This window comes from Vespula vulgaris, chromosome 9 (genome assembly GCF_905475345.1).
Source record: "Vespula vulgaris chromosome 9, iyVesVulg1.1, whole genome shotgun sequence".
Lineage (NCBI taxonomy): Eukaryota > Metazoa > Arthropoda > Insecta > Hymenoptera > Vespidae > Vespula > Vespula vulgaris.
In genome coordinates, this window is record NC_066594.1 from 7,095,001 (window position 1) to 7,113,126 (window position 18,126).

An 18,126-nucleotide genomic window follows, 5' to 3' on the forward strand; every position below is an offset into this window, starting at 1 on the left:
ATAATACTCGATATTACAGTCATATCGATGAAGCTTTTTTCTTGAAAATTTCTAACAACGATGATAGTTAATAGATTAATTAAATTAATTTACCTGAACTTTATATATATATATATATATATATATATATATATATATTATATGTAGATATCCATATATTCGATACTGATACTATAATTCTATCGGTTATCCTATTTCGTTGAAAATCCGACAATACGAATTGCAGGATTGAATTTAATTATTGTAAATAACGGAATAATCTTATTTATACAATAACATTGATCAATTGATTTTAAGAGTATTGTATAGAATTTACGGAAAATATACATACATACATACATACATACATACTTATATACATACATACATACATACATACATACATACATACATACATACATACATACATGCATATATATATATATATATATAAACTATAAATAATTAAAAATTTCTCTTCGTTAAATCCCTCTAAATTAAATTGAAATACAAGATAAAAGGTAGGAAAGTCGATGTGTTTTGCACCGAGTAGAATCTACGAGAGTCGGAGAGAATCGTAGATGAGAGAAGAGGACACGTTCGTTTGTCTTCCGAGAATTTATCGAGGAAACTAAAACGTCGTTCTCTGGGTATACCTACGTATATATGTATGTATCTATTGTACATACATACATACATACATACATACATACATACATATCTCATCTAGATTTTTCCTACGTATATACTGGCTGGACCAAAAGTTCTTACCTGATATTGAAAAACGATTACCATTTATCGAAAAATTTGTAAAATTACGTGCCTTATTGAGTCTAAAAGAAAAAAAAAAAAAAGAAAAAAATTAGCCTAAATTAATGTAATAATCGATTCGTTAAAATCATTCGAACCAATTTTTCTCGTTTATTTATACCCTTGCTGTTCGTAGATATTGTTAAAAAAAAAAAAAAAGGAAAAAAAAAATTCGGGATAACTTTTTAACTTTTGAATCGCCCTCTACCCTATAAACTCTCTCACGTTTACACAAGAACAGAATAGTTCGAAAATACAAAGAGTTAAGTTCATTTGGAAACATTGTACGTTTATGCGTTCAGCATACAGCGTCCATTACATACATTATATATACACAAATATATATATATATACATATATATATATATATCTTTCTCTTTTCGTATTTCATTCTCAATGAACGTTATACAACCAGCCGTTCGCTCAAAATTTCGCTTACAGCGACGAAATCTCCTGACGACGATGGTAATACGTGAGTTACTTCGAGACACGTGTGCGTCATAAATCCTTTGCTTCTCGTTTCTCGAGATTCTCGAGAACGTTAAACCTTCGTAGAACGTTAAAGTTCGCGAGCTGAGAAAATCTGAAAATGTGACGGTAAAATGAAGAGAAAGAGACAAAAAGAGAGAGAGAGAAAGAGAGAGAGAAAGTAGTCAAACAGACTGCATCGTTAATTTTCATCTTTCGATTTATTTTCAATCTAATATATATATATATATATATATATATATATATATGTATGTGTATGTGTATGTAAGTAGGTACTTATGTATCTTGATTGCTTCTTGTAAATGCACTTATATTCTCTCTCTTTCTCTCTCTCTCTCGTATTTTAACTTTGAAACGATTATGAGCAGGCTCCTCGATTATTATTTTTATTATTATCGTTATTACTGTTATTAATTATTATTAATTATTATTATCATTATCGAGAATAAGTGAGAGGAAAATGTGAGAGATCGATCGATCGTTTAACGAAGAGTGAATATTTCGTTGATATATGATACAGAGTTTCGTTTTAAAATTAAAGTCAATCATCGTGTCTGATATTCGATGTCTCCTCTCTCTCTCTCTCTCTCTCTCTCTCTCTCTTTCTCTCTCTCCTTCTTTATCTATTTATCTATCTCTATCTCTGTCTCATTTTCTCTTATTGAATACGTCGAAATCTTGGGATAATTCACGATAATACGAAGTCGATCACGATGAAAATCGATGTCGTCTGGGTTAATCCGTGAATGAGTACTCAACAAGTTCGGCAACTTTCATGAGAGACGTGTTAGTACCATGTTCATTGAGGGCAAAATCGAACAAATGGAAACAACGTGATAAGGAGAGAGAGACGGACAAATAGAGTGAGTGAAAGGTAAGAGTGAGAGGGGTTCGAAGGGGAAATACACCAGACAGACATACGAGATAATTCGCGATAAATCGAAACCCGTCAAAGTTCTCGATCGGATTCTAAACTTATCCTCTCAACAATCGACAGAGAGAGAGAGAGAGAGAGAGAGAAAGACAGAGAGAGGGATGCATCAGCCTTCGAAGTAAATACGAGTTCTCGTACTTTAGGAATGTCATCGTTCAGGATTTATAAAATACAGGTTTGCATAAACTGAATATTAAAATCGACACAGCTTATATCGATGTATGTACATATATCGATAATTTAGATAATAAAAAATATCTTTAACCGAGAATTTATGTGGATCGTTGTTTCTTTTTTTCTTTTTGTTTTTGTTTTTTTTGTCGAGTTATATACGATTATTTCAATTTTTTCTTTTCCTCTTTCTTATCGAATAAACAATGAAATATGGAAACAATGAATCTTAACGAATATCGTACACGTAATCTTATTAATCATTTAAGATTAAACATAAATATGCAAGATAATTATTGTTTCGTGAACTATCACGAATATATTTCTCAAAGCAATCGGGTTTAATCGTCGAATAAATCACTTTCTTCGTTGATAAATTTCTAGAAAACGTATTTACCATGTGATACGTACGATAGTTGATCATTTCTATATACACATATGTATATACGTATGTATATAGAAAAGGATAACATAAATTTTGTTCAAATGTAACATAGCTAGAAAACGTATTTAAACAATAAAAGGAAGATAAACGTTAAGACTCGTTCGTAGAATTAATGCGACAACAACGACGACGACGACGACAAAGTCTTTCGACGAATACGATTCACACGAATCGATGAGGAGTAGCAAGTACTTAGATATGCGTGAGATGTTAGATTACGGTAATCGAGTATATGTACACGTAGGAAACCTGTCAGCCGTGGTTTCTCAGCGTAAGTGACGTAGGACACGTTTCGATGAGCGAGAAACTGCTCGCGAAGGACATATAGAGAGAGAATGAGAGACATATATACGAGAGATAGAGAGATAGAAAGAGAGAGAGAGTGTGTGTGCCAGTGAGATAGAATGGTGGGTTGCAGAAGAGAATTAGATAGATAGATAGATAGAGAGAGAGAGAGAGAGAGAGAGAGAGAGAGAGAGAGAGACGATCATCTCTCTCTCTCTCTCTCTCTCTCTCTAACTCCCTTCTACACCTACTATTCTCTCTCTCTTTCTCTGTCTGCTTGTGCTCGACGGCTCGTACACCAAATCGTAGCTACTGCTGTCACCTGGGAACCATTTCGAGTTAGACCCGAGCTCTGAAACGGGGCATATACCGAAATGCAGTTCGGTTTTCCGGTCACGTGCAGTGCCAACAATGAATCAGTTGTATCGAGTCTCTCTTCCACGTTTCAGTCTTCTATTTCTCTATCTCTTTCTCATTCTCCGTCTCTCTCTTTCTCTCTCTCTCTCTCTCTCTCTCTATCTTTTTCTCTATCTACCCTCTATCTATTCTCTATCTCTATCTAATCGCGATCGTGGTAATACTATGAATTCTACTCGAGTAGACGACTGTACGCCGTTTTCGTTGGTCGACTAGCAATTTTCTACCTAAGAGCTTCAAACGAGATCGCCAAGAAACAAGGAAAATCGTAAATAAATGGATAACGTGTATTTACACATCGTGATAATGTTTATTTTAATATAGCGATTGAGGTGCATCTGTGTATATTGTTTCGTGGAGGGGAAAGAAGAGCTTGGAAGAAGGGGAAACGTTTAATAAATCTTGTATGTACTTTCTCTCTCTCTCTCTCTCTCTCTCTCTCTCTCTCTATCTATCTATCTATCCATCTTTTTCTTTCGTGATGCAACAGTTGCATCGGAGAAACTTTACGATTCGGAATATATAAAACATCTTATATATGTAACTACCTTTCTTGCCTGCTGCATCTTCTTCTTCTTCTTCTTCTTCTTCTCTTCTTCTTCTTCTTCTTCTTTATGATAACGTAAAATTCAACGTGGGAACCAGTTGAACGGACAAATTTCAAAGAAATTTCATTTTTCGATGTTCTCCCATCTTATTTACTTCTTTCTCCCTTTTTTCTTCCCTTTTACTTATATGTATAAAGAAGATAAAATAAAATAGAATGAAATCGCGAGATTGGCCGTGCGAAAACGAAGGAACGATTCTTGAGGATGTAAAAAAAAAAAGAGAAAACAAAACGAATTTTTCATCGATGGAAAGAAATTCTTTTTTTTTTTTCGAATGACTCCATTCTGTCACCGAAACGTATGATTCGTCAGTAGATACAGAATCGGTCGAAAGTTTCTAAGCAATTTTTAAAAAATCGATTTTCACTTTTTTCGAGTTAATAAAAAAGCGTCTAAGTTTGCAGTTTTTGAATTGAAAGAAGATTAAATAAATCAACCCTTAAAAAGTCTTGAAAAGAAAAGAATGATTTATTTTTTAAATCGTCCCTGGAACTTTCGTCGGACCGTCTTATGTATGTTATATACGAAAGATGTTGCAAAATATTTTTTCTTCTTTTTTTTTTTTTTTTTTTTTTTTTTTTTTTTTTTTTAATACCAACTCATCCGACAGAGCATCCGACATATTCGTTAACCTAGGTGAACGGTGAAATATCTTTCAGAAAGAGAAAGACTGTCGACTTTTCTTCGAAATTGGTTTTCTCTGAACGAATCTTCCTCATTTCTAGGTCTTCAGCAACCTCCATTCGAGTCTAACGGGTTCACTCGATAGTATCGTAAAATTTCCTAACACGTTAGACGCTTTTTCCATGATGCTCGATCGTGCGATGCATATCCAAAATTTATTCATTAGTTTTTTTTTCTAAAGTTTCGAATACAAAAATTACATATGTATATATATATATATGTATCTTTCAATTTCGAAAACATACAATTACAAAATAATATTATCGATTAAAAACACGTGTAATTTTTTTTTAAATATTTTTATATTATTTTAATTTTTTAATATTTTTTTTTATTATATTATAGTTATCAATATTTCTTTTCTTTTTTCTTTTATAAATCGTTTTTCGTTTTATTCGACTCGTTGAAATAATTTATTTAAATAAGATACTATTTATATATGAAGATAGTCATCATTTATATAATTTTTTAAAAGATATTCCTTCTGCGTTAATTTGTCAGATTAACTTTTCTTTTTCAAAATATACATCCAGACACATTTCTTGTGATTATTTTTTTAATTTTTTCTTCTCTTTTTTCCTCATTTTATTTATTTTTTTTTTATATTTTCATTCATTCATTCCTTCATTTGTTCGTTCGTTCGTTCAAAATATATTTTTAAAGATGATTATCTGTATAAAGAAATATTCTTTTTATTTTACAAGTTTATACAGATTCATTCGTAATATAACCGGTGCAATCTTCTACAAAATATATTTCTACGTAGGAATCGTGGTGTACCACCTCACGATAAACTTTCGCAATAAAGGGGATCCTACGAATAAGAAGAGAGTTATTTATTTTACAGATACCTCTTGTATATATGTACGTGTGTACGTGCGTGTGTAAAAAGGAATCACGTATACACGCCGCTTTTACAAAACGAATATACACGCGGAATCATTTTATCTTCTTCTCGTAGCACTCACAGAGCTATGTTCATCGACTTTAGGTAGGGTAAAAAGGAAAAAAAAAATTAGGAAAACAAGAAAAACTGAACAAGAAAGAAAGAAAGAAAGAAAGAAAGAAAAAGAAAAGAATTTGCGAGGTAATAAAAGACGAAGAAATAGAAGTCATGACATGAAGGCGTTCGGACAGATCTCCATTTTGCCGAGGAACTATATGGGAAATGAACTTTCTCGTGGAGTCATCCTCCCTCGTTTCATTTAATAGTTTGCACATTGCATAAACGTAAGAGGTGATGTTCGAAACTCGAGATTTCTCGTCTCTAAAATACATCCGGTTAGCGTGATTGCACGTAGTTGATTTGGAGATCGGAGGTATAGGGAAGGAGAAAGAGAAAGAGAATGAGAAAGACAGACGATAGAGAGAGAGAGAGAGAGAGAGAGAGAGGTAAAAGTTTTGCGAGAAATTTCATTGAACCTCTAACTATCTTCGATGTATGCATTAAACTCAAGGGAATGCACGATTGCATTGCAGAAGTAGAAAAAAGAGAAAGAAAAGAAAAGGAAATGATTATTCCTGCCAGCACCTGTCGTGTCGGAGAAACGAGCTTTCTTTGAATTCTCTTTTTATTCGTGTGCAAGCTCTAGGAATTACTAGAAACTTTGTACGAAGAGAATCGCGTGAAAAAGAAGAAGAAAAGAAGAAAAAGAAATGAAGATACGATAGAAAAAGAATTATCGAAATGTGATATAATACGATGGGTGTATCGTCGCAAAAGTTATATACATTTGCGAATGATCCTAGTGTCAAAGAATTTTTTTTGTCAAAAGAATATATATATATATATATCGTATGTAAATCTGAAATGTACAAAATTCCAAGAGAGCTCGAGAACTTCAATCCTTATATTTAAATTCGGGATTAGCCGAAGAAAAAATTTTTTTCCTATCCAAATATTGTGTAACGCCTAATAGTTTTCTAATTATGATATCACAAAATATTATAAAGAAATTATAATATATATAAAAAACATACGTACATATACATACATATATATATATCGTATATAGTTATATATGTATATATAAATATCTTGTATATAGCGAATATATAATGAAAGATAATAAGAGAGATATAGTCGAGTGGTCGAAAATCGAGAGCGTAGCAGCTGCGGAAGGCAGATAGAGAAAGAGAGAGAAAGAGAGAGAGAGAGAGAGAGATCGAAAGAGAGAGATAGGACCACCATAGAAATTCGTTCACGAAAGTGGAGCAACATATTCTGTGGTTTCGGTAGTCCTTGAAAGAGTCAATAACGAGGCTGCATATAACACAGGTGCGCACAGGAGAAATAGGGAAGGAATATAAACGAGACCGAAGCATACTAGCCGAGGGACTAAATGCGAGAGGAGGATTTTCAACGTTGTATATATATCTACTCGTTGTACATATCCTCTCTCTCTCTCTCTCTCTTTCTCATTATGCCAAAACTCCTACTCCTTCTCCTCCTGCTTCTCCGTCGTATCGTACTTTTGAAAATTGTTCCCCTCTTGAACATCCTACTTCCTGTCTCTCGTGTTATCTCGCAAAACTAGTAGTCTTCGCGTTTGAGCAAACCTGTCGTATATATGTATGTATGCATGTACATATCTCGTCTATGTATATGTGTACGACTTCGAAGGTAACCAAGATGTTGCTTGGTCAAACATCGACTTTTACCACTTACGTTATCCGTCTACCGATAAAATTTGTATGAAAAATTTCTTTAGTAAAAAAATGTATATATATATATATATACACCTCTGTAATTGTTCGTCGTACGCTAATTTCTCGGTTTAAATTACAGCAATGAAAATCTTTTATCATCAATATATTTATCACATTGATAATTCAACTATGGAAATATTTATCATCGTTTTGTCTATTATTTAGGATATTATCGTTCGCAACAACGGACTCGCATGATTAACGGGACACGATGGCAACGTTCCGGTAGCCCGTGGCGTGTAGAGACCCACGGGATCTTTTGTTTCGTATTCCACGCAAAATGCTGAAACACGTGGAGGATGCTTCTCGTTCAGTTCGTACCTACGTACGTCCGTTCGTCCGTTCGTTCGTTCGTTCGTTCGTTCGTTCCGCGTAGCTCCCTAAAATAATAGGTAGCGATTAATTGGATAGATATATTAATGAGAGAACATCGCATAATGGTTTATCCGTTGGCGTTCTAGTGTTTTGTGGAAAGGGGTTGAAAAAGTCGGGAGGGTTGAAGGGGAGAGTGGGATGGATAAACGAAATCTGTGTCTCATTAATTCTGAAATATCCACGTGATGCTAAAGAGAGAGATAGAGATAGAGAGATACAGAGAGGGAGAGAGAGAGAGAGGACAGTTATTTTCGAAACGGGGATGAGTAGTGGTTGTGAAAACAAAAGGGGGATTTTGGGGAGTAGGATGGTGAAAAGCTATGGCTGGTCCCAAATTTCCTCGGGAAACTTTCCGAACCGACCAAAACCATGTGAACATCGGATGAGGGAGAAGAGATAGAGAAGTGTGGAGGTAAACGATGGTGGTGGTTGATGGTGGTGGTTGGTAGTGCTGCTGGTAGGAGGTGGGACGAGCCACCGTGAAAATTTGTTCGAGCCATTAAAGCGACGTTACCAGGATGATATTAGCACGGCGTATTTCTAAGGTATTCCGAGGATGTGCGGTCGCATGCGATCGAGGAGACGAAAAGCAACCCTTCTGTGAAACCACACATCGCGCGCTTCACCGATTTCGAAATCGTTTAACATCCTTCCAGACGAAATTTTATTCACCTTCCTTTTTTTTTTATATAATCCTTTCTCCGCAGAGTTTACTCTGTTCGTTCGTGTGTAGATGTAGGGGTGTGTTATTGTTCTTTTGTTTTTTTTTCAATTTTTGTGTTTTGAAAATAGTAGTACTTACTTGTGTATCTACCTACACGATTAACTCTCGATATATGTGTGTGTATATATATATATATATATGTATGTGTACATACTATTTTATTTACCAATTCGATATTGTTTTCTCTAGAGATTGTATTTTTCTACAAAGAAAACAACGATTCGTATTTGTATCTGTGAAAGATTACTTTTCTTCTTCCCTGTCTCTCTCTCTCTCTCTCTCTCTCTCTATCTGTGATAGACATTTATGTATCTATGTTAAAAGCTATATTCCCCAGATAAACATAATACGATGAAAGAGACAGCAAACAGAATCGAAAAAAGAATAAGTTTTTAAAAATAATATATGCATATAAACCTATGCACGCGTATGTTCTCTCATGTTTACGCGTATATCATAAATCGAATATGGATACGAGACAAAATATTAAATAGAGAAAAAAAAAAATATTTTTTTTTTTTTAACAGATTGTACTTTTTTCTAACATGAAAATACATTAATAAATAGATACATAAATACGAGCAAATTTTTTTCAATATTTTCTAATCATGATTAATTAATTACATAATCGATTAATTATCCTAACAATCGGAAGACCGTATCACGATACGATATTCCGATGCGACTGTGATAACGGAGTCGGGTAATTACACCACGTAATTACATATAATTTCGTATAATTTCACGTTAACGTCGGAACAATACAATTCACTGGTCTATTTTATTCGAAACTATTGTTATCTCTTCGTAAGATATCGATACTCTAACTACTTCTAATTTTCTTTTTACTCTTCTTGTCTTTCTTTCATTCCTTTTTTTCTTATCGATATAAACAAATAATGTTCTTTTTGTTTCATTCGTCATTTATTTCTTGAATGATCGATCCTATAGACAATTTTATCGATCGAAAACAAATATTCGTAATTTTCCAAGTAATAAAAAACTTTAGACTTTTTTAGAGACAACGCGTGATTCAAAATGTACAGACCTTGAAACTTTCTCTCTCTCTCTCTCTCTCTCTCTCTCTTTCTCTCATCAGCCGTGAAGAAAGTAAGTAATAGAGGAGGATAGAGTCGAACTAAAGTTCTTAATTACGCTGTGAGACGAGAGGGAAAAGAGAGAGAGAGAGAGAGAGAGAAAGTACCATCGAAGTGAACTTCATATTTTACCTCTTATTCACACTCCTCTAACAATAAGTACCTACTTAGAAGTGTCTGATAAACTTTTTTTTTCTTTCTGTCCTTTTCCCTTTCTCTTTCTCGATCCTTATCTCAATCGAGGATTTCTAATTATTAAAATGATTTCAAGTAGAAAAATATATAAGAATAAAATTGAATGTTTCAAAAACACACACACAAAATTTAATTCCAACTTATCATCATTACATAAAATTAATTAATCATTGATTTCTCATACTGCATAAATTTATACTTTTTTCCTTTTTTTTTTTCTTTTCTTTTTTTGTAAATTGACGAACCATTGAATATAATTTATTACGCGATATCGAATAACAGATACGCATACGATATCTATTTTTTATTTTTGAAAGTCATATCGATCGATATAAATATAATATATAATAGACAAATGAATGGACGTAGATAAGTATAATACAAGAATAATTTAGAATCGCACAATGTATTGGAAATTTCTAAATATGGATTAGACGCAAGAAATTCGATAGATAGATAGGGTACATGCAATTCGATGGGACTGTATATGGCATAAGATAAATTATTACTAGTAGCGGAGCAAGCGGTTCTCAGAAATCCGTTAGCCTTGGATTTGCCTAAGTAAATTAGGAAATGTTATAGAGGATGCGCCAGATGCAAGACCATGTTCAATGACGAATACTTACTACCACTACTACTACTCCTCCTACTACTACTACTACTACTATCATCAGAACCACCATCACTATTACTACCCCACTATCACCCCATATGTATATAGATATATAGATATATATGTATAGAGGGAGAGAGAGAGAGAGAGAGAGAGAAGGAAGGAGAATTATGTTCGTTGCGATCAGTTAGGTTTGTTCGCTCGCTTGCCTCTTCCCCTAGCTCGACCAATAGGAATTACTATCAACTTTAGGGTTGAGGAGGCATTAAGCTGCCTCTTACAACTTGCAGCAAAGTTTCAAATCGAATCGTCTTAAGTAATATCTCTACCGAAGACAACTTGCATTTCGATGTACATATTTGTTTGACTCTCTCTCTCTCTCTCTCTCTTTATTTATCTATATGTCTCTCTATCTCTTTCTATATACTTATGAATACATATATATATATATATATTTATATATCAATTATTGATTTCCATTAGAAATTTATATTTGTTAAGCGTCTAGAAGAGAGGAGACAGAGAGAGAGAGAGAGATCTATGAAATTCCATTTAGAGATCTATATAATGCTGAATTGATCGGATGATTCATTGTGATCTAACAAAATATTAAGTAAATCTGTTTCGTCTTAAATAATATCATTACAAAGATAAATCGTTTTTCGATGTATCTTAAAATTTCTCTTTCTTTCTATCTTCCTTTAAATTACCTACGAATACGTATGTACATATCAATTATTGATTTCTTTTGGATATTCGAAATTTGTATTTGTTAATCCTCGAGAAGAGAGAAATCTCTATAAAATTTAATTTAGAGATCTATAATATTAATGAGAGATAAACTGTTCATCCGATAATTTACCATGATCTAACAAAGCATTAGCGAATCTATTCCGTCTTAAATGCATCTATACAAATGCAACTCGCATTTCAATGTATCTCTCTCTCTCTCTTTCTCTATCTGTTTCATATATCTACGAATATATACATATCAATTATTGGTTTCTCATACATATTCGAAATCTGTATTTGTTAATCATGGGGAAGAGGGAAATCTCGATGAAATTCCATCGAGATCTATAATACTAATGAGGGAGAAATCATTAATTCGATAGTTTACCATGACCAAACAACGTGTATTACCGAACGTATTCGTCTATTAGTATCGTTTCGTATCGTCGAACTAATCGATTATGTACGAAATAATATATTAGATACATATAGGTATTAGATGTATATATATATATAATTTATCTGATATCTATAACAATCCAAACATCTACATATACATATTCTTATGTTTGAAAAACATAAGAAAGGAAGAAGATGAATTTTCTAACGTTATCATGAACTATACATCGTTTTATCGAACGTAAACTTCGAAGAAATATATGTTTCTTTTACATTAATAAAAAAAAATATATATATAGATAAATCATGTACGAAGATATAGCAAATGCATATATAAATAAATATGAAGATATAAGATAGTAAAAGAAAAATAGATAGTCTTTCGAATCGCAATATAACATGAAAATTTAAGCTCGCGAATCGTTCGATAGAGAGAAAATATATCGACGAACCTTCGTGTACGAAACTTAACTAGAAACGAGAACAAGCTGCGTACTGCAAACAATTTAACGAGGTATCTTCTCGGTCGTATTCGATTTAGTAGTAAATCAATGGACAGAACAGAAACAGCAACTACGCTGATCGCGTCGAAATTTCCGATTAAGATTTTCTAATCCTTCGAAATCCAGATTTGTATGTATTTCTGTCTTATAAATTTTCGAAGAAAAAAAATAAAGAAAGGAAAATTCAATCGTTCGATCGATCGACCAATCGATAACGAAGTATCGATATAAAAATTTTCATCGTATGTAATATTTATATATTATAATATATTATAATAACGTTATAAACGATTAGAATATCGAATAAGTAAAAGATCGGATCGGATAATTTTTTTACACACATTGTAAATATATATATATATATATATATATATATATATATATATATATACATAAGTATATGTGTACGTATGTAATGTGTTATTATAAAATCGACAAATGTATCTAACACTCATTGGTAAATCAATCTTTCTGAATTGGTTAATCCTCTCGAATAAGTTACGATCCTATCGATCTATCTATCTGAAAACATATGGATCATTAATTCTACGACTCAAGAACGCTTGAATTTCAACACTGTGCTTTATCAACAATCGTCCTCGTTAGAAACAAAGTTTCGTGACGTAACACGTTCGCCGTACTAACTTAGAGAGAAGATAATTCGTACGTATAATTACACGACTGATTAAACATTATAATTGGAAGTCCGGTGATTGTGAGAAAGAGAGAGAGAGAGAGAGAGAGAGAGAGAGAGAGAGAGAGAGAGAGAGAGAGAAAGAGAGAGAGAAAGAGAAAGAGAATCGTCGGAAACAACGGATTTCCAAGAGCGCAACATGGCTTTCTACATATGTATTTGTTACATATATACATACATACATGTATGTGTATGTACGGCATGCATATGTAGATACGGACTATGTCACAAACTCGTAACATCAACGCACATATATACATACATACGTCCATTTATATTATATATCTGAAGAGAATCGAGATACGCGTCGTGTTGTTTACGTTTACTTTCTGTCCTATGTGAATTTGCACATATACATATGCACACACGCGCGCACACACACACACATATATATATATGTATATATATATTTAACGAATTTTTAACGTAGAAATAAAACAAAAAGATAAAAATAAAAATAAAGATAAACATTTAAGTGAGAAACTTTTAATGCGATAAGAAGGAAAAAATTATCGTTTAGAAAAAAAAAAGGAAGTATAAAAATATGACCTCGAAGATGATCGCAGAAAAATTAGCACCCGTTGTTTACACGCGCCGACGTATCGTAAATAAATTTCTAAAATGTTTCTTCCTCTTTTTTCTTTATTATTTATCTCTCGTGTTTTATGTTATTTCCTTCTTTTTCTTTCTTTTTAATTTATCTCGACATTTTCGTAAAACGAAAGAAAGAACACTCGTCCTTTCCAATCCGGCCAATATGAATCTTTTTTACCGTGGTATATCAAACACACACACACACACACACACACGTGCTCGACTTATCTACGGCAATAATTCTGTTTGCCAAACGCGCATTTCCACATTGATGAATGTAACGAACGCTAAACTTTATTCCACTTGGCATCTTCATTGAATAAATATTATTTATATAACGCATAGCGATCTAATTGAAGAACATACGTCGTAAGTAGAAAACGAAAAGAAAAAAACATACGATAGCTAACTGATTTCATTCTACTTTCGTTTACATTTTACTGATTTCATTTTATGACGAGGTTGAGGATGGGTGGATAGGGGGATGATTACTCATGCCTTTACATTTATCTTTCTTTTTTTTTCTTTTTCCAAAGATCTTTGCGTGATAAACAAAAATTTTTTTTTAAATAAAAAAAAAACCATTGCGAACGTTACGAGAAAAAGAAAAAAGAAAAATCTTCGAATAGAACTGATAGATCGAAAGAAAAAGGAATCGACGATGGGAAGAAACAGCAACGATTTTCTTCGGCCTTCAAACGGATAATCAAAATAGAGGATATGCGGTGTTGGTCCTCGAACGACGATCGTGGTTCGTTAGAAATTAACAAATTATGACTATCGTACAAAGGCAATCGTTTTGGCTCGATGACTTTGGCAAACCACACGTACTCTCTCGGAACATGACAGGAAATCCAATTGAATAGAGAGCTGTGATTAGCGAATGGAAATGGTTCGTATGCATAGCAAACACCCTTGAACCGGTACTATCTCTATGGGAGAACTCGTTATAGATTCAATGCTAACCGAGAAAGAGAGATAGATAGATAGATAGATAGGTAGAGACAGACAGACAGACATACAAACAGACAGAGAGAGAGAGAAAGTTAGATTTCACGTGCATGAACCAGTTTTTGCCGGTTAGAAACTTTCCGACCAAACGTTACCCTCGAATAAAAAGTCTAACTCGTTTAACGAATGTTGATAGTTGACCGAATGACGTTTACTATTTGATTTATTTTAAAATTGCATAGATAGAAGTGTTCCACTGGATTGTGTTCAGAGCGAAGGGGAATGGCGTAGAAGAAGGGGAGTAGGAGAGAGGAGGAAATAGATCGACCATAGTAGTAGTTTCGTTCGATGTCAATCGATCAAAGACGTCGTTGATCGGCTTTTGATAGCTTTGAATTTCGATCGATTCGTAATTAATTTGATAAAAGGATGAAAGTTCATCGAAGCTTCGACTATCCTCTTCTTTCCCGCACTCTCATCGTTCTCCATCATCCCCTCTATTACCACCCTCGCCTATATCCCACCCTCCGAAATGTTTCGATTTCGATATTTATCTTGTTCTTTTCGAAGGTATCGCTTCGTCATCGTTTCTGCTGACTCTGTGTACAATTTAATTCGTCAATTTCAACGGCTATCTGTATATTATTTCTCTCCGGTTTCATTCTCTCTCTCTCTCTCTCTCTCTCTATCTCTCTTTTGTCTCTTTCTTTCTCTCTTTCTCTCTTTCTCTGTTACGTTCACTCGAAAAGTTTCGACCATGGTTTTGCTTACAATGAAATAAAATGCACGCGTCCAACTATATGTGTATGTATGTATGTATGTATGTATATATATACATATGTACTTACGATATACATATCTCTCTTAGTAATACCAATTAATATCGCAAAACACCTAACAATGTTCTCACTCGTAAATAAGGTTATCGCAGGAGAATTAACCGTAAACACGGTATATATGTACACTACAATACATATTATTTGATATAGGTAGTACTACGCGTATTTACGTTAGTACATATTTAAGGATTTGGTATATATAAGTATATCCTAAAAATTCAATGTTACGCAGTAATATCGTTATTGTTATTGTTATTATTATCATTAATAATTACGTACTTATTTTGAAAACATAAAAGCAAAGACATATGATTCATTGATACGTATCATTGATTTATATCTATATATGTATGTATGTTCGCAATTTGAAATAGACACTCAAATTATTTTTTGTTTTGTTTTTTTTTCTTGGCTTGTTTCAGGAGAAAGACGAAGAGAAGAATGGAGCAAGTTCCCGAAGGTTGATAGAACGAAATCGTCGACAAGAAAGAAAAAAAACAAGACAGAGAAAAAGAGAGAGATAGAGGGAGAGAGAAAGAGAGAGAGAGAGAGAGAGAGAGAGAGAGAGAGAGAGAGAGAAAACACGAGTGAGAGGATCGTCGATATGACAAGTCGGATAATGCAGCCGACCGCCTCAACACTCGGCATTATCGCCATCGTTTTCGTCACGATCACTGCCACGGCATCAGGTATATACATATATATATATTTATTTATATAATTTTATAATTTATATATTTATTATATGTATATGTATTTATATAATTTTTTGTTAAAAAAATTCCGTTAACGTCCGCTAACAATTTTCTTGTTTATTTTTTTTTTTTATTTATTTATTTATTTTTTTTTTTCTGTACTTTCATCAGACCTTTTTACAGGTAAAATTAATTTCTTACAGATATTAATATCGTCTTTTTTATTACGTACGTATTAAACGTCATTCTCGTCTTTTTTTATTTTTTTTTTTTTATATCGTCAAAAATTGTTAAGTTTGTCGGATTATTCGTTCCAAATTTTGATCGATTCCTTTCTTTTTTTTTTTTTTCGTAGATACATAGAATCACTTTCCTAAAATATTAATTTTATATTCGTCAATGTCCGATTCCCCGGATTCTTCGTTACGCAAAATTGATCGTACATTTACTTTTTTTATTTCGAGGGTTAAAAATCCTTAACATTTTTCAACGATCTTTCTTCCAAATTCTTTTTCAGATTTTTTCCTCTATTTTTTTTTTCCTTTTTATTTCTTTATTGATACATTTAATTTTTTACCGACACAATTAATTTCACATTCATCAATGTTCGATTGTCGATTCGCTCGTTTGACAAAATTTATCGTACGTATTTTTCTTTCTTCGGTGTTAGAAATTTGTTACGAGTCGTCCAACAATTTTTTTTTTCAAATTTTTATTCAATTCTTTTTTTTTCCTCTTTAACAGATACCGTTAGTAATCGCGTGCGAATTTTTTATTCCTACTCTTTTTTTTCTCTTTTTCTTTTCGGACTGAGATTTTATATCCCTTTCTAAATCACATGATAAACGTTGGAATCTCTATTAACAGATAGAACCAGAAATTCCATATGATTCTTGGAATTAACACGAACGGAGATTCGAGACAGAGAAACAGAGAAAGAGAGAGAGAGAGAGAGAGAGAGAGAGAGAGAGAGAGAGAGAGAGAGAGAGAAAGAGAGAAAGAGAGAGTGAGAAAGAGAGAGAGAGAGAACATATTGCAGACTCCTCGCATAATAGTAGACTTTCTCGAAATTGTCCTTTCTCACGTTTTGATAATCCCGTACGTTGTTAGCGCATTTACGTGTTTAAGCGTTTCCAAGAGAGTTTCGGGTAAACACATGCTTGCACTCTCGAAGCATATTGCTTGGTACGATTTAAACGATTATTTACACACTTGATTCGATTCTCGAATTCCTATTAAATATTTATGCATATCTATATACACACAGACACACACATATATACCTATATAAACATAATCTAAATAAAACAATAAGATAATTATCTATTTCATAATAATACCTTTTATAAAACACACTACCAAATTAACGAATACAATTTTATAAACGCGTTATAAAAGTTACACAGAATTAATTTTATCCATCGCTACAAATTTTACGTTCTTTACAACGTGAAAAAAAAAAAGAAACAATTTTCCAAATTATTCGAATTTCGTAGAAACAGATACGTACGTACGTACATATATAATTTCGCTCAAGGTATATATCTTTCTTTTTTTATACGCGATATCTTCTCTCATGTCCAAGCCATCTCACGACAAAGATGAGAGAGATAGAGATATAGAGATAGAGGTAGAGATCAAAAAAAGAAAAAAAAAAGAGAGAGAGAGAAAGAGGACAAGAGAAGAGAGGACAAGTTAGTTGAAACATGCATTTTACTCGTACGAAATATTCCCTTTTTCCCCCGTACAATTTAACTAGTCTCATTTTCTCATCGTACTGTCCATTTTCGTCATTTAAAGCAGTTTCGAGAGAATTTCAGCTATACGTAGGTATATGTAGCTTAGAATCGAGGCTATCTACGAACCATTCTCTATCTATCTCTCTATCTTTATCTTTATCTTTATCTCTTTCTCTCTCTATCTATCTCTCTTTCTCTCATTTCTCTGAGCAACCTAATTCTTCGTACTGGGTAGCGAGTAACGCTTGTAATTCGTTCCTTCTCATTCTCCTTTTAACTCACAGTACCTCATCTTCGCGTTCATTTACATCGTCCGAGATTTTCGAAAGTACCACTACCTACGTATATACATACGTATGTACATACGTACATAGATACATAGATATATATCTAAGCTTTATGTAACCCCCTACGTTAAATTTCGCTCGGATTTACTCTTATCTCG

General features: G+C 33.0%; 1 protein-coding gene across 7 annotated transcripts in view; it reads left to right on the forward strand.

Annotated features, from left to right (window-relative positions):
• The window catches only part of LOC127066163 (putative uncharacterized protein DDB_G0277255), a 295,758-nt gene that overhangs the window by 215,895 nt on the left and 61,737 nt on the right, over positions 1–18,126 (forward strand). For all 7 annotated transcript variants that reach the window (XM_050999553.1, XM_050999560.1, XM_050999558.1 and 4 more), the window contains one exon: positions 15,670–15,936. In XM_050999553.1, the coding sequence (XP_050855510.1) occupies positions 15,852–15,936 (85 nt within the window). In that variant the 5' untranslated portion in view covers positions 15,670–15,851. The remainder of the gene's footprint in view (positions 1–15,669; positions 15,937–18,126) is intronic.